This window comes from Penicillium expansum (assembly GCF_000769745.1).
Source record: "Penicillium expansum strain MD-8 chromosome Unknown contig271, whole genome shotgun sequence".
NCBI classification, from domain to species: domain Eukaryota; kingdom Fungi; phylum Ascomycota; class Eurotiomycetes; order Eurotiales; family Aspergillaceae; genus Penicillium; species Penicillium expansum.
Window position 1 is genome coordinate 94,332 of NW_015971203.1, and position 17,281 is coordinate 111,612.

General features: G+C 48.3%; 5 protein-coding genes across 5 annotated transcripts; 3 read left to right on the forward strand and 2 right to left on the reverse strand.

Moving 5' to 3' along the window:
• Nucleotides 1-307: 307 nt before the first annotated feature.
• On the reverse strand, nt 308-3,985 carry PEX2_081000 (uncharacterized protein; the record flags this gene model as incomplete). Its single annotated transcript, XM_016745370.1, has 2 exons — nt 308-543; nt 601-3,985. 2 exons carry the CDS (start codon nt 3,983-3,985, stop codon nt 308-310), a joined length of 3,621 nt encoding a protein of 1,206 aa, XP_016602129.1.
• A 1,384-nt stretch (nt 3,986-5,369) lies between these two features.
• Nucleotides 5,370-7,928, forward strand: PEX2_081010 (FACT complex subunit POB3; the record flags this gene model as incomplete). Its single annotated transcript, XM_016745371.1, has 7 exons — nt 5,370-5,407; nt 5,964-6,186; nt 6,242-7,005; nt 7,055-7,186; nt 7,248-7,481; nt 7,532-7,604; nt 7,659-7,928. The coding sequence occupies 7 exons, from the start codon at nt 5,370-5,372 to the stop codon at nt 7,926-7,928; spliced, it is 1,734 nt and encodes a 577-aa protein (XP_016602130.1).
• A 922-nt stretch (nt 7,929-8,850) lies between these two features.
• aspB (septin AspB) lies at nt 8,851-10,362 on the forward strand (the record flags this gene model as incomplete). Its single annotated transcript, XM_016745372.1, has 3 exons — nt 8,851-9,151; nt 9,202-9,668; nt 9,727-10,362. 3 exons carry the CDS (start codon nt 8,851-8,853, stop codon nt 10,360-10,362), a joined length of 1,404 nt encoding a protein of 467 aa, XP_016602131.1.
• A 2,787-nt stretch (nt 10,363-13,149) lies between these two features.
• Nucleotides 13,150-15,155, reverse strand: PEX2_081030 (splicing factor u2af large subunit; the record flags this gene model as incomplete). The annotated part of the gene is made up of 5 exons (XM_016745373.1): nt 13,150-13,632; nt 13,687-14,270; nt 14,319-15,000; nt 15,054-15,079; nt 15,128-15,155. 5 exons carry the CDS (start codon nt 15,153-15,155, stop codon nt 13,150-13,152), a joined length of 1,803 nt encoding a protein of 600 aa, XP_016602132.1.
• A 177-nt stretch (nt 15,156-15,332) lies between these two features.
• On the forward strand, nt 15,333-16,698 carry PEX2_081040 (8-oxoguanine glycosylase OGG1; the record flags this gene model as incomplete). Its single annotated transcript, XM_016745374.1, has 3 exons — nt 15,333-15,427; nt 15,487-16,229; nt 16,280-16,698. The coding sequence occupies 3 exons, from the start codon at nt 15,333-15,335 to the stop codon at nt 16,696-16,698; spliced, it is 1,257 nt and encodes a 418-aa protein (XP_016602133.1).
• Nucleotides 16,699-17,281: the final 583 nt, after the last annotated feature.

Below are 17,281 nucleotides of genomic sequence, written 5' to 3' on the forward strand. Positions count from 1 at the left end.
CCTAGCAACACCCATCCACTCAAGTAGGAAATAAATCGCTGAAAAGCATATGGTACATCAATACAGAGGCATATTCACAATAGAGATTTCAAAGATTGTATCGGCCACATGTGCCAGGAGCCAGGGGGGAAAAAAGGTTGAAGATAAATCGCGATATGGCCGGCGCGAAAACAAACACAGGCGAATAGAAAAAAGGACATTAAAGACGGCTGGGTATAGCAACGTTGCTTCTGATAAAAAAAAACAAAAACGCGAGCCTCGAAGCAAATCAGAGGGGTTAAGGGTTTTTCGGGCGAAAAGAGGGGCATTAAAGGGCCGGGGCACCGGGGTTAGGCAGGTGCAGCGAGTTGAAGAGGTACTCGGGGGGCACACGCTGCATGTCAGATGGTCGATCGGTGCCGAAGGTTTGAGGGGCAGCTGCGTAGCCCTGGCGGCGGCGCTGTACCTTGTTCAGGATAACACCGGCTAGGACGATGAGGAAGACGCAGCCGAGAGCACAGCAGAAAGCTACCAAGACTGCGATGCCATTGGAGTGGTGTTTTGCTAGATTGACAAGTCAGTATTAAGTCCTACCAAGAACGAAAGGGCAGGCAAACTCACAGTTGGTGGTGTAGGGGTTTTTCTTCTCGGAGAAGAACTGCGACATGCTACCCGGTTGGCCATTGGCTTGCTGGGAAAGGATAAATGGAGTGATATCGGTTCCGTTGTAGAGTGCCGCTGATGCATGTCCGAAGCCCGGGATCACAAGCGAACCCATGATCAACAATGTCTGCCCTTTATCCAACAGAGCAGCGGCGGAATGGTCATGGCGGACAGGAAGAAGCTCTAGGCCACGAATGACCGTGCCCTTGGAGAAAAGATTTCCGGGAGATAGGAACTTAGAGCCGTCGTAGCTCAAGAAGAAAGCCGACCCATTAGTCGCAGTACCTCCAAGCCAGAACTTTGACAAATCTGCGCTAGAGGCAGTAAACGTGGTGACATTCCCGGGTAGGTCCGACTGGGACGCTCCCGAGAACGCAGTCCAAACTTCGGCTTTCGCGTCGTAGATAGCAATTGACGTATTGTTGCCGCCCACATTCAGGTCGCCCACAGCCATCAGCTTCTTTTCACTGGCCCAATAAAGCTCAATCACGGAACCACTCAGGGACGAGCCAGGTTGATTCCAGTCACCGGTAGTGGCATCCACATAGCAGACAGTATTACATGGGAGCTGCCCGACACCATCGAAGTTTCCTCCGAAGTAGACATTGGACGAACCCGGTTGATTGACGACAGCATTGACTGAGACATCCGAGCCAGTGAAAACCGGCTGCGTCTGTGAGAACTCATTCTTGTTCAGGTCGTAAACGACAAGACCTTGCAGAGTGGTACGACCGAAGCTTCCGGTGACATTTCCACCCGCATAAAGGGTGTTGTTGTACACAAGCATTGAAACAAACGTTGAGTTACTGTCGACTCCTTGCGGCAAACCTGATATCTTTTCATCGGTACCGTTGAGGATGGCAATATTTTCAATGGTTGATCCATTGCTGCCAGCGGCAGCGAAATGCCCACCGTAGATAGTAAGATTGCGGTTCGAACCGGTATCATAGGCACCGGTGATCAGACCAGTACTGGACTTTTGGTGGTTAACCTTCATCGACAAAGGAATCAGTTGCAAATCATCGGTGTTTAGCAGTGACACCGCACCACCAGCGATGATACCATTGGTTGCAAGGTTGCCTGCCAGAATGAGCGTATTATTGTGCGAAGCAACACTTGAGAGATGACCACCAAACTGCATTTGTGTAAAATTGAGGTTCTGAAGCCAGTCCTTGTAGGAAGGGACCCAAATGGCGAAACCAGCAACAGATACCGCAGGGTTCCCGTTGAAAGCAATGATCTGGTCAAAGTCGCCGCTCACGGCAATGATCGTTTCGTTGATAGCAGTTGATGCATTCAATTTAACAGGCCAAATCGAATTGACGGGACCATTCAGTCCTGCCCCCAGGGCCGACCACTCTTTGGAAGAATACGAGTATGCCGCAACGTGTTTGAGGCCCTCTGAACCTGTGTCTGAGGTATCGGTGAAGCGACCCCCAACGTATAGAACATTGTCAAGGGTGGCCATTGCTAGTACTGGAGAGTTCAATCCAGAGCCGGGCATTGCTGTGATATTGCCATCCTTAATCGACATGATGTGGTGGATCTTGTTGTCTGAGAAGTTACCGGCGACATAGATCACATTATCATGCTCCTGGATGATTGAGATTGTTGCGTTGTGGTCAAGTGAAGTTCCCGCCTTGTTGATATCCGACATGGTAAGATTCGAGGTTTCAGTCTTGGAAGTCGGATCATAATCGTATAGTCCATTGAGGCCACCAGTGCTGGACTGATTACTAGTGCTGGACAGTAGTTCAAATCGGACACGAGACGCCACAATTGTGATATCTCCTTGGCCGTCCTTGGCCCGCAGTGTAACTTTTGGTCGGAAGGAGTCACTGTTGGCGTCAACGTACCCAGTATAGAATGTGTCGTACTTGTCGTAATTGTTAGTCTGGTAGAAAAATGATGGATCAGGCTGGTTGGATCCAGATCCACTCGAAAGGGTAGCCGTGACATTAACAATGCCCCGTGAGCTGCAAGAGTTGTCCTGGGTGCAGCCCGGGGTATATAGCTTGATGGTATAGTTGCCGGATTTCTTCACGTCAGGCTCGAAGGTGACGGATGTAGTCGAGGCATCAGAGTCAGTCACCTTTGCAGACACATACCCAGACTCGACAGTCCAAGAACCGGTGCGCGTTGACTTGGCGGGGTATTGAATGCCTGAGCATGTCGGTTCGTTGTATTGGTCGACAGCGTATGTTAGGATTTGATCTTGGAAGACTTCGATGCCGTTCAAGCCAGCTCCTTGTCCGTACCAACTAAGAAACTCAATCTGGAGTCCCTGCATACCAACGGGATTAACCATGGTGAATTCACGGTACTTTGCACTCGTGCTGCTAGAAAGCGGGCAGGAGGAGTCACAGCTGGCCTTTTTTCCTGACTCGTCGATGTAAGTCAGATTCATGATACCGTTGTCAGGAAGCGCACGAAGTAGGAAGTCCTTGGTGCCGCGTCCATCCAAATGAGTATTGTAAAGGCGGATTTTAGTCGGGAAAAAGTCGAAACCGAGGTCTGCCCTCCAAAATCCCGGCGCATAGTCGTGTAGAAGATAGGTCTTGCCTTTGGCAGCCTCTCCATTTGTCGAGCAAATGATGTTACGAGGATCGGAGTAGCCGTCCAAAGAAGAGTCTGCATCGGATGTGACGGTCGCATTTTGAAGGTTGAGAATTTGTCTTTCGTTTGAGGTGCTGGTGCTGGTGCTGTTTCCCAGGGCGTCAAATGATCCTCCAAAGATGATATGGCCATTGTCAGCTTTCAAAATCGAGCTGACTGGACCATTCAGGCCCTTGAACGGGAGGTTAGTCCAGCCATCGTCAGGCGCCCACGCGACAGCGTTAGTCGAGTTGTCGTGGGTGAATTTTCCTCCAACGTAGACGCGGTTAGTGTCCTGGTCACAAGTCACGGCCGCTACCGAGCCCGAAAGGCCCGGCAAGGCAGTGATTTTGCTGGTATTCGGGTTGAAGAGAGCAGCACCGGGCGAATCGACTCCGCCCAGGCTAGTGAAGTTACCACCGACAAATATCCCCGCGAAGTTTCCGTCCTTTTGAGTGAAGGGGCACATTGCCATGATTTGCGCATTGGCGGACGAAAGATTTGTGAGGATGCCGTTCGGTAGTGGGGTCAGAAGGGCTTGGGTGCCATCGGGAATTGATTCGGTCTGTTCCTTATATTGATAGAGGGAGACGCCATCGAAATTACCAGTGATTGATACCCGTCCCAGCGAGGTCAGGTCCAATTCCGGAACGGAGACTGACTCGAATGACAGGGCGTTGAGAGTCGGTAAAAGCGCGAGAAGCGAGGAGCCGGCCGCCGCGGGCCCAAACAATGAAGAGATCCTCATTGTCGTGGGAGCGACGACGGGCAAGAGAAGTGTAGTTGACCAGTTGAAATGGTTGAAGCGAGTGTGGGAAGACTAGACAGGGCTGTGCTGTCCAAGGAATTCAGGGAGGCCGTCAGGCCGCAACGCGTGGAGAAAAGAACGTGATAAAGAATGTGGCATAAAAAAAAGAACTTAGAAGCGAAGGAATGTAAATGAATGAATCATGCTCGAGACCGAAGCCTCACTGCATTTGAGTATTAACGAATGACTGGATATGAAGTTGAAGGGAACCCAGGGGAAGACCCAGTTTGCTTGTTTTTCGAAATTGAAACGACAATACTTAAAATTACACCTCCCAAATTAAAAATACGGCGACCACCACGCTAATGCACTTCACGACTCACAGACAACCAATGAGGATGGCTTTTCCCAGCCTCCCGTTTAGATAGTGGGGACCTATGGACCGTGGGTGGGATATCGAAGGTCTTAATGTCTTAATGCTGTTGACAAGGATAGTAACATGTACCAATGGAAAAAAAAAAAAGAAAAGGTATCCAGAATCGATAGCTCTGTTGTTTGTCAAACAAATCCTCAAATTGATGATATTCACCAGTCTATTCACAAATATTAGGGTAAGGGGGACTCGGTAGAATGAGGATCTACCGTCGTACGACTAATTTGCCGGTAATGACGATGATGTACTCCGTACTCCGTATATGTACAAAATATTTAGCATTGCCCTTATCTCCTGTGAAGCCACATCCCCTTTCAACCCTTTCATATATCAATTTGATTCAAAGTGTTGATGTCATTCATTCCTATGCCTGTCTATAATGTACCTACATTTGTACTTACCAATCTATATGTATCTGTAGATCGATGTGTATTAATATACCCTTTGAATCCCATCGTACACCAACGTTGAGCTAAATCACCAAGTGGATCCCGATAATTTGTCGCAGAAATGATCCAGAGCCCCGCGTTGTTTCGCTTAAATATAGAATTGGTCTCCACGATCTGGTTCGGTCTGCGTAGAACACGCAATCCTTGGGGCGTATGTTGTATGTAGATGTTTGGTTCCTTCAGAACCCACAATATACATACAATCCACATAGTTTACCATCTGTATACCAGGCAGTGTAATATGTCTACCTAGTTACACATAGTTTACAGGTCCATGTATGTTTCCATGTGTGTGTCCATGCTGTTTATGTTATAATAGAGGTAGTGGGGATATTATACATGAGAGAAAAAGAAAGACCATTGCGCTTGTTTCATCAAATCTGACACCTAAGTTCTAGAAGATTTCCTAGATACATACTAGTAGTATCTTTTGGTTTCAAACCAGTCAACACCTAAATACATAAACAACGTTGAACCTTGTGAGAATCAGCTAACGGGTAAAATGATATGGGTTGAGATCATATATATAAGACTTAGTCGGTTAGCAATTGCCAGTGCAACAACCAGGTTGATGATGATTTGACTTGAATGATTCCATAAGTAGCTATATATTTTGTCACAATTGGGTTTTACATACTTGTTAACCAGAGCCATTTTCTTCAATTTCTAATGCACTTCAAAATACATGATTAGCTAAACTATTCTAGATTCAAATGGACGCAAAATTTCAAGATCAATGTTTTCATAAATTGAAAATTCAATGATCCCCTTCAGAATACCATCCCAAAAGGCAAGAAGAGAATAGATTGATGCTCAACATGCTCTTGGGTCGCCTCAGGCACCAACGCTAAACGCTTTTTGGCTGAAGTGGCCTCCCTACGGCGCGCCGCAACGCGAACTCCAGAAACCGAAATCTTAAAGCTTTCAACCCAGCTCGCCCTCATCACTCCCCTACCTTTCTCATCTGTTTTCTCGCCATTTTAATTCTCTTTTTTGCACATCATATCTCTTCAACTACCGCAATCTCATATCTACGAGCTCCATCATGTAAGATTTTTCGCAGCCGTTCTCATGTCTGGCATTGACCATCCTATAGGGAGAGCTTCGACAACATCTACCTAGACCTCTCAAAGCAGCCTGGAAAATGCAAGCTTGCTGAAAGTGGCCTGGGCTGGCGCCCGTCCGGTGGTGGCGATACTTTCACGCTCGACAGCAGTAACATCGGCGCAGCCCACTGGAGTCGCGCTGCGAAAGGCTTTGAGCTGAAGATCCTATCGCGATCATCTGGAGTAATCCAACTGGATGGATTTGATCAAGAGGTACAATACACCAAGCATTTTGCGACCATTGATCTACAGACTAACAACCCGAAAGGACTTGGAGCGACTGAGCAAAGCATTCAAAATTTGGTACGGCATTAACGTGGAGACCCGCGAGCACGCTCTGCGAGGATGGAATTGGGGCAAGGCGGAATTCACAAAAGCAGAGTTGGCCTTTAACGTCCAAAACCGACCCGCCTTCGAGGTCCCTTATTCCGAAATCTCAAACACCAACCTGGCTGGAAGAAACGAGGTCGCCGTTGAATTTTCCCTCCCCGCCGGCGACGGAAACGATGCAGTGACAAAGCCCGGAAGCACAAAGAACCGAGGCCGCAAGGCTGCTGCGGGCCCCGACGAGCTGGTCGAAATGCGATTCTACATTCCCGGAACGGCCGTGAAGAAGGAGAAGGCGGAAGGTGCCGAAGGCGCCGAGGGCGAGGAAGAAGACAACGAGGAAGAGGTCGAGGAGCAGAATGCTGCCAATCTCTTCTACGAGACGCTTATGGACAAGGCCGAGATTGGAGATGTCGCCGGCGATACCTTTGCTACTTTCCTGGATGTCCTTCACCTTACGCCCAGAGGTCGCTTCGACATCGACATGTACGAATCGTCCTTCCGGTTGCGCGGAAAGACATACGACTACAAGATCCAATATTCCGCCATTAAGAAATTCTTCCTCCTTCCCAAGAATGACGATACCCACACTCTTATTGTGCTTGGTCTTGATCCCCCTCTGCGACAGGGTCAGACCCGTTATCCTTTCCTGGTTATGCAGCTGAAGCTGGACGAAGAGATCAGCCTGGAGATGAACATGACAGAGTCGGTTTCCCTATGCCTATGTTTACTTCACCCACTAACAACCTTTTAGGGATATCTTGAAAAGCCAGTACAAGGACAGGTTGCAGCCGCACTATGAAGAGCCAATCCACCAAGTCGTCACTAAGGTCTTCCGTGGCCTATCTGGAAAGAAGGTCATCATGCCTTCCAAGGATTTCTCCAGGTAAGTAACTACCAGCCTATATTTGTAACACCCCCGTAGCTCATTGCTAACATGCCCATAGCCACCACGGTCACCAAGGCGTCAAGTGCTCAATCAAGGCTAATGAGGGTCTTTTGTACTTCTTGGATAAGAGCCTCATGTTCGTTCCCAAGCCCGCGACCTACATTCAAATGGAGAACATCGCGATTGTCACTATGTCACGTGTTGGAGGTGCTGTTTCCGCCAGCCGAACCTTCGATATCACTGTTAGCCTGAAGGGTGGCTTGGGTGAGCACCAATTTAGCAACATTAACCGGTAAGTGCCCCGACGTTTTCTTGTTTCTGGGGGTATTCTAACAAGAACAGCGAGGAGCAAAAATCCCTCGAGGACTTTTTCAAGGCTAAGAATATCCGCATCAAGAACGAGATGGCCGAAGAGGTATGTGAACTTTGTTTCCCTAGTATGTCAATACCATAACTCATTATCTCCTAGGCTGCTGGACTTATTGCTGCTGCTCTTGACAACGATGCCATGGGCTCCAGCGACGACGAAGTACGACCTGACCGGGGATCAGCAGATGAGGATGAGTCGTCGGTTGATGAAGACTTTGCTGGTTCTTCGGAATCTGATGTGGCCGAGGAGTTCGACTCGGATCACGAGAGTAGTGGTGATAGCGATGAGGAGATGGGCGATGCTTCCGATGGAGGGGGCGACAACCAGGAGGCCGAGCGTCCCAAGAAGAAGCCTAAGACGACTAATTAGATGTACAGCTAGCTTTTTTTCAAAATATCCAAGTCTCTTCTAGTAATACGACATTTTATAGTCCAATGTTATGTTCCTGATAGTGGAGCTCACGTGAGCTGGTGATTGGCGGGACCAATTCTGGGGCTTCTTAACCCCTGACCTCAAGAAGAGATATCTGGCAAGTACACACGTACATAAGTACACATGTATGTATACGAGAGTGGCATCCGAGAAATCCCTATTACCAATGGGAAATCTCATCTTCCTAGCTGGAAATAAAACTGCAGTCCTCTTGCTTAGAGCTCATGCGAGCTGCAATCACGAGCAATTTATGGTATTTTACGGTGTACAGAGTAAATAGAGGAGAAAAGACCCGAAATTTCGATAGAATAGAAGCGATTAAAGCAAACTAATAGAGAAAAAATGCAGAGAAATTTATCAAATAGAATAGATATAATATATACGAAGTACGACAAGTCCAAATCTTATAGTTATTGAACACATCAGGTGTTTTTCTATGCGGGTCGATCCAAACCAACTCCAGAATAGCTGGGACCCCCGACAACCTCCCCCCTTTCTTTCCCAGACTGGCACATTCAACCTCCTTCTCTCCATCCTCCCTCTTCTTTCGTTTCATTTTCTTCATCTTCTTTTCTTTTCCTCGTCCCTCGCTTCTGGCCAATTTTACACCAAGCCCCCCCCTTTTTTTTTTAGGAAAGAACAATTCCAGGTAGGCCTCCCCCCCCCCCTCTCCCCCGAATTTTTTTTCCCCTATCGCGACAATTCGACCCCACTGAAGATTAGGAAAGACAACTGACGACATTCATCATCTAGGGGATCTTAATTCACTTTTCCATATCCTAAATCCCAGGCTTTCGCAATGTGTAAGCTACCCCACCCCGTGATCAGAAGACAACCTCGAGGCTCTTCCCCAGACAAGATGCTAATTGCTTTGGAAGCTTCACCACCTGCGAGCAGCTCGCCCGCCGCGTCTCCTGTCGCGTCTCCCGCTTCCAACAACGGCACGGAGTCGCCTTTCGTCGAGCGCAGCAACCCCATGGGCTCCGGTATCGCCCAGACTGTCACCTCCCGCGACCCCAAGGCCGCAGCTCAAGCCGCCACCGACATGAAGAATGTCGTCCGCCGTAAGCTGACTGGCTACGTCGGTTTCGCCAACCTGCCCAATCAGTGGCACCGCAAGAGTGTCCGCAAGGGCTTCAACTTCAATGTCATGGTTGTCGGTAAGTTAGATAGATGATAATATTCCATGGACCAAACTCATATCCACCAGGTGAATCTGGTCTCGGAAAGTCCACTCTCGTGAACACTCTGTTCAACACCTCGCTCTACCCCCCGAAGGAGCGCACCGGTCCTAATGCCGATATCATTCCCAAGACCGTGTCTATCCAGTCCACCAGCGCCGACATTGAGGAGAACGGCGTGCGTCTCCGCCTGAGCGTGATTGATACCCCCGGCTTCGGTGACTTTGTCAACAACGATGACTCCTGGCGCCCGATTGTCGAGAACATCGAGCAGCGTTACGACACCTACCTAGAGGCCGAGAACAAGGTTAACCGCAGCAACATTGTCGACAACCGTATCCACGCCTGTGTCTACTTCATCCAGCCTACCGGCCACTCCCTGAAGCCCCTGGATATCGAGGTGATGCGCCGCCTGCACACCAAGGTCAACCTGATCCCCGTCATTGCCAAGGCTGATACCTTGACCGACGAGGAGGTTGCTCTTTTCAAGCAGCGTGTATGTTTTTGGAATTCCTTTTTGAGCCTTGGAAACTTGTGAATACTGACTCTTCTAGATCCTTGCCGATATCGAACAACACTCCCTCCAGATCTTCGAAGGCCCCCGCTACGAGCTTGACGATGAGGAGACCATTGCTGAGAACCAGGAGATTATGTCCAAGGTTCCCTTCGCTGTTGTTGGTGCCAACTCCGAGGTGACCACTGCTGACGGTCGTCGCGTCCGTGGCCGTAGCTACCCCTGGGGTATCATCGAGGTCGACAATGAGGAGCACTGCGACTTTGTCAAGCTGCGCCAGATGCTGATCCGCACCCACATGGAGGAGCTCAAGGAGCACACCAACAACTTCCTGTACGAGAACTACCGGTCCGACAAGCTCACCCTGATGGGTGTTGCCCAGGACCCCAGCGTCTTCAAGGAGGTCAACCCTGCCGTCAAGCAGGAGGAGGAGCGCGCCCTGCACGAGCAGAAGCTCGCCAAGATGGAAGCCGAAATGAAGATGGTCTTCCAGCAGAAGGTCGCCGAAAAAGAGAGCAAGCTCAAACAGAGCGAAGACGAACTCTATGCCCGACATCGCGAGATGAAGGATCAGCTAGATCGCCAACGTGGAGAACTCGAGGAGAAGAAGGGTCGTCTCGAGACCGGACGCCCTGTCGAAGAGAAGGGCAAGCGAAAGGGCTTCTCGCTTCGCTAATGTCCATGTCCCTCCCATTGCTTTGGCCTCTTCCTATACTTCTGGCAACTAACTGATCCCACTCTCTTTCCTTTCTTTTCCCTTACACTTGTCACCCATCACACTCCCTTACCGTCCCATAACGCAACTGCTTTCTCACTGGATGGGCCCACGCACCGAAAAAAGAATGGGGCTTTTTTTTTTCTTACCGATTGATTGATAATACGATCCTGCGAGGGTCAGCCTGGGACCTTTTACTTCTTGTGATGTACTTTTTGCTACGCCATATCTTGTCTTGCCGCTTTTCTGTGTGCCCTATTACCCGCTCATTTCGTTATTTTCTTAGTGTCTGGGACATTTGGTCGTTCGCCGCCTGTCCGTGTGTTAGTCAATTCAGCGCTTCAGCTTTATATTATGCAGTTCAAGTAAACGGTAGTCTGTATACAATAGGTTTCAGATGTATACGGTAGTTGCGTGAATAACAGACATCTGCCCTCGGTACTGACTGGTGAACTCTCTTTTGCTTAGAGTTTACCCATATTGATTGAATCAATACCGATATCATCAAGCTAGCTAGCTAACGAGAAAGGGTGGGGGAGAAGCAAGGGAAGATAGGAAAGTTATCCACATTATATATATTGCAGCACGACATGTTGTGTTGAAGTCGATTGTCCAAACCCGAGAGTCTGAGGCGGTTGAGATTATATAACGTAGTGGTAGTTGAAGGCTCCATAGCGATATATATATAGGAGAGCATTAGTATCATTCCCATCAAATGAATCCAATAAAAAATATATGCTTCATTATATTTGACCGGAAAACCTCATCTGGAGTCTCGACTTCTTTTTATAAGAGGGATGGATACCGAATAAAGATCATAGAAAAGGGGCAAACATATTTCATCTATCGTCAACTATATTTTGTCTTCTAGCTTGATTAGAGCTGTTCTGCTCACGGGCCATCATATGACTTGGCTAGAAGTGGGCTTCTCACGATGTCTCTCATTTGCTCTTCCTCTTCTATATAGATTATCTTTCGCTTGAGATCGGAAGAGCAATGGCACCCGGAAATGAATCAATATCCATAGAGACTAGATAATGTATTGTCTTTAATAGTTTACTCCTGCATCATCGAGCATCCGTTTGAATGGATATGAACCAGGCGCTACCAGAGGAAGACCATCTATGGAGGAAAATCAAATTCTTCTACCTGAACCTTGGGAAAATGATCCAACCCAGACCTAGGATATACGTATACGATATACTATTTGCTTGACAAATATGGAACCACGTCATATGGTGTCCGGTCATTCAAAATGACAGCATCCGGATTGACTACAGCAATGAAATTATGACAGGTACGTATCCAAACTTGCACTTTTGTAGGCGGCTTATAAATAGACAGGGCCGGGGCAGGACCTTCGCTGATTTCATACAAACTCGAATTATTAGGGACGAACTAAGAAATATTTATCTTTCGCCATTGTTCGGCAATGCTAATATAACGATTGGAGGAGCAATAAAAGAGGGGGTCTTTACGCTTATTGAGGAACAAGATTCTCTGAGTATGCTCCTGGTATATCGTTTGCACTTGTTTTGACTGTATATCTTCTAGACCGATGAGCTATGAACTACTTTGGGTAATTGACTATCAAGGAGATAGAGACATTGTTGAAGGTCAAAGTAGGAATGAGAAAAGGTTCTTAGCAGGCCTGACATTCTGACTATGGAGAGACGCAAAGAAGGACTAGCTTAGATTGTATCTGCTCTCACAATCCCTCCCAAGAATCAGTCTCGGTTTATTCAACCGGTAACCGTAAAATATCGCTTGAAGATCGCCTTACATCGTTTTTACGGCTAGTTCCCAAGGATCCTCCATTTGAGAGCGGATAAGGATGATGCCATAATGGGAAGGGATCCTGCACAATTGATAACCCTAGCTCATGTTCAATAACTGTAGTACGTATAGAGTCAAAGTAGTTACGCGTAAGATACCTTGGGGAAATATTAATAATAGCTCATCGTGGTGGCCAACTACTTGCATGTGTATGCTGTCGAGGGCTACAGAAATCACGTGGATTAAATATGACGTCACAGGCATATATCACACCCAGCAGATATGGCAGAGCGGTAAACGCTGGTGCGGTATTCTCACTCATCTGGGTGCGCAGAGTCCCTTTAAAGCTTACGGTTCAAACTGCGCATGACCCAAATCGGGGCGCAGAGCCCATTTACCCTTGAGGTCTTACAAAAGCGGGCAGGCAAAACTCTATACCTGCCCGGAATCATCTTTTTTTTGCGTGTGTTATTTTACATGCCTTTTCCAAGGTTTCTTGTAGGAGTTACGTGATAAGATCACTTATAGTTGCCAGAAGGGACAACGAGAGTAATCCACGGAGAACTACCATAATGTTGGATACTCCATGTGTTAGAGGTGATATTATGGATTCATTGGAGCGTTTCTTCTACAGTGTTGCAGAAAACGGAGACAAACATAAACACCATGGTTATTGAGGTCGGGGAAGACACTCTAGACACCCTAGAACAGGACAGCTTGTACCGACATTCGTCTCCTCCATTTTTATCCCACCTTATTCCAACCCCCTGGGAACCACAGCTGTACGGCAAAGGAACTAAAGCTTCAGTGAGCATTTCAATTGACCGATGATGTGAGCATTTTTTGTTATGGTACACATTTGGGACCTACCTGCTCCTAAAGCGACTGGTCCCGAGAAAAAAAAATAGAAAGAAAAAACACGCCTGCATCAAGGGAAATAAGGAATGGAAAATGAACAGTATCAACCCCGGTTTACCAGGCCTCGGTGTCGAAGTTCTCAACCCCGAAGTATGAGGCAACGACTGTACGGTCAGAGAACTTGCGACCCGCCAGCGCCTTGAGAGCGTTGGTGGCAGACTCGGCAGTATCGTACTTAATAAAGATTTTGCCAGCGCCGTGTCCGCGGCGGGGGATCTTCATGCCGAGAATCTTTCCGAACTTGGAGCATTCCTCGCCCACATCCTCCATGATTTCTTCATAATCTTCGTCATTGAGAAGTTCGTCAAGCGTGACCATGTTGAGAAGCTGTAGGACCTGGGTGGTCTCGAGATCCTGGGAAGTGGTCTTGGCGAACATCTGCATGGCATTTACGCCCATATCGAGACCAGAGGCCTGTGTGGTTCCAATGCTGGCGAGAACAAACTTGAGGTGGCGGTCGACAAGTTCCATGCCGTTCAAACCCTCAACGGCCAGAGCAGTGTTGTTCGGGTCGACGTATTCATAAAAGGCAATTCCCTGGAAACGTTAGTCACAAAACATTGGACGGTTAGAAATATAATTAAAACTTACCCGAGACTCCTCTGTAGAAGCATCCTTGACCAAGACAAACGACTTAAGGTCGCCGAATGACTTGAGCAGCATGATGATAGCTTCCTCATTGATGTAAGTGGGAATATTAGAGATGCAGATCTTGTTAGGCGAGTCGGGCACCTCGTTCAGAACAACACCGGGTTGAACTGGCTGGGATGCGCTGCCGTCGGGAACAATGTAGTCCTTTGGTCGTCGAACTTCAAGTCCCTTGTCTCCACTCTCCGCCATAGTAATTCCATCAAAGGCCAATGCGACCGTGGCATCATTTGGATCCTTGAACTCCAGAAGAGCGAATGTTTTATCTTCAGAAACTTGGGCCGAGATGCAGGGGTCGACACTCTGAATAACATTGAGACCATTCAACTGAAGATTGAAGAAGGCAATAACGGCATCGCCTGACACACCGGGCGGGATGTTGTAAACGAAAAGGCGCTTTGATTGGCGAGAGTTGGAAGGCTTGAGGGCAGCGTTGTCGCTATCGCCAGTAGGGGGGTTCAGGAAGTCCTTCATGCGGCTTGGGTCCATCGGCTGCTGACGAGGAGCTCCGGGAAGAGGGAACATCCCTAATAATGTTAGACAATTCCACTAGCCCATAAGCTTCAAATACATACCTGAGATCTTTGCCTGTTCAGCCGTAACATTCTCGTAACCAGGAGGCTTCATATCCCATTGAGTCAAACGACGTTTGCGGGTCAACACAGAGGGCACATCTGTCAGATCAGGAGTAGGCTCCTTGCGCCGGGGGGGAGTGGCGCTTCGCTTGCGCTCTCTTCTCTCACGGTCTCCACGGTCTCCACGATCACCACGGTCTCCGCCACCACGCCCGCCGCGTCGGTCGTCGAACAGGTCGCGGCGAGGTCGGTCGTCAAAGTCACGTCGGCGACGGTCGCCCCGGTCACCACCAGCACGGTCACCACCGCCACGTTCACCACCGCCACGTTCAGCACCTCCACGTTCACCACCTCCACGCTCAGCGCGGTCACCTCGCTCGGCACGGTCGCCACGGTCCCACTCTCGATCATCACGGCGGCCGGAGTAGCGGTCTTCGCGCTCACGGGCACGGTAGTCACGGCTGGTTGAGTATGAGTTTACTTCGCGCTCCCGACGGGAGTCACCTCGGGATCCATGATGAGGCGAACGCGATCGGCGTCGTTCACCGCGATCACTCCGATCGCCTCGTTCAGCTCCACGTTCGGTTCCTCGCTCGGAACCGCGTTCAGCACCTCGGTCGGCAGCTCGGTCAGCTCCGCGTTCGGTTCTGTCACCTCGGTCTCGATCACGTCGCTCGTCGCGCTAGAATTGGGGTTAATTGCCGCGGTTGCGACCAAAGATTGGCTGGTACTTACGAAGTAATCGCGGGAACGTCCAGTATCTTAAAGATATTAGCAGCTATATCTGAAGTAATTGTAAGGATACTTACCCCTGGATGAGTAGGTGTCGCCGTTCATCTTGAAGTTGGTTGGGGAAATGAAGCTCTGTCGCCAGCGAAGGGGAAAACTCATGACCCGGAGCTGCAGGCGGTGATACACTCACCGCCCGAACTTCCATTGGGATACCGGCAGAAAAGACAAACATGAAGACAGCGACTCCGCGGTCTCGAATTACTCTTTTTCAAGGTCGGAAAGATGTCTGCAGGTGTTCTATCGGAATGGAAGAAGCTGCCTTTAAGCTTGAGTGAGCTTTGCATCAATACTACTCTTAGATGTGGCCAGTCCTTTAGGTTCGTCACCCGAGTTTTTGGGTCTGGGAACTGGAGATCAAACGACTGACCCTTTTTAGATGGCAGAACTTCCCAGAGAGCCAGGAATGGCGATGTGTTCTCTATGGCCATTTTCTCTCACTGAAGCAAGACTCAGATTTCTTGTACTATAGATCCGTGCAACCTCCTTCCCATACATCCACGCCAGCAACCTCCGACAATGACCATCTTATCCGCATTATCAAACATTACTTCAACCTGACGCCAAATTTGACCGAACTCTACTCCCAATGGTCATCACAAGACCCCAACTTCAAGAAAAAGGCTGCCCAATTCACTGGAATTAGGATCCTTCGACAAGATGCGTGGGAAGCACTGGTATCATTTATCTGCAGCAGCAATAATAATATCGCACGAATCTCGCAAATGGTGGAGAAATTATGCATACATTATGGAAAATCTGTGGCTACGATTGAAGGGCGAGCATATCATGACTTTCCTCCCCCAGGCGCATTAACTGGCAAGGAAGTGGAAAGCAACCTGCGCAAGTTAGGGTTTGGATATCGGGCTAAATACATATACCAAACTGCGGTTATGGTATCAAACCGAGACAAGGGCTGGCTAGACAGTTTGAGCAACCCTGAGTGTCCAGCATTTGGTGTGGATCCCAAACCCAGCAGCGAAATGAAGCCAGAAGGGAGAGAGGGATATCGTGAAGCCCATGAAAAGCTTCTCGAGCTACAGGGAGTTGGGCCCAAAGTGTCAGACTGTGTCAGTCTGATGGGACTAGGCTGGGGAGAGTCTGTGCCAGTTGATACTCATGGTGAGTTCTCTTGATAAGCTTTCTAATTTATCTCTAATCCTTTACGACAGTGTGGCAAATCGCGCAGCGAGACTACCGATTTGGAAAAAGCTCCAATAAGAACTTGAACAAAACGACCTATGATGCTGTTGCCAATCACTTCCGCAAGCTTTGGGGCAAGGAGGCTGGATGGGCTCATAGTGTGCTTTTCACTGCAGACCTGCGGACCTTTGCAGACAAACTTGCTGCAACCAAGAAGGTTGATGTCAAAGTGAAAGGCGAAGAGCCTGATATCAAGGTCGAGACAAAAGTGACAACTGCTCTCTCTTTGAAGATTCCTAAGGAGGAAGATATCGATGTGAAAGTCAAGGTGGAGGACATAGATGATGCTAAGAAGCCCAGCGGCAGGAAGCGAAAGGAAGCCGAGAACATTGTTCCTATTGCTCAAACAACAGAGACACGGAGAATGTCCAAGCGACTAAGGCGCTGAGAATATTAGAGACCGGAGACTATTCTGACTACTACATTTACTGCGGGAAAAAAAACTCTGCGCATCTAATACTAGAGCGTTGCAAAGAAATCAAGTTAAGCCAAAGGCAATTGTACGATAGAGACAGAAGTCTAGTGTAATAAACATTTATATTTGTATTCAGTAATCTTGACTATATCAACAATGAATGCCTATAACCGTAGTTAGTATAACGGTCGAGCAACTCATAACAAAAGTCTTGAAGTTGAAAGAGGTTGATCAGAAGTCCAGGTAGATCATCGAGCTAGCATCCGAAAACACTAGCTCTGACATAAGAGGTACCAGAAAATAAAGTAATAACAAATGCGTTGTATCATCATGTGGGAAGTTCGGAAATTGAGAAAAAAGAGCTGTAACTGACCTGATATTGTAAGTGGCGATAGAATGAAAGGCGTGTTGAGGTGTAAACAATACAAATTCCACTCAAGTTGAACCAGAAAACATTAATTCCAGTCAACTCAAGTGTGAAATTGAGATTGTTGGTTGTTGAAGTTGGAACAAAAGCAGAAGGGAAACGAAGTGAAGTTTTGTCGAAGAAAAGAAA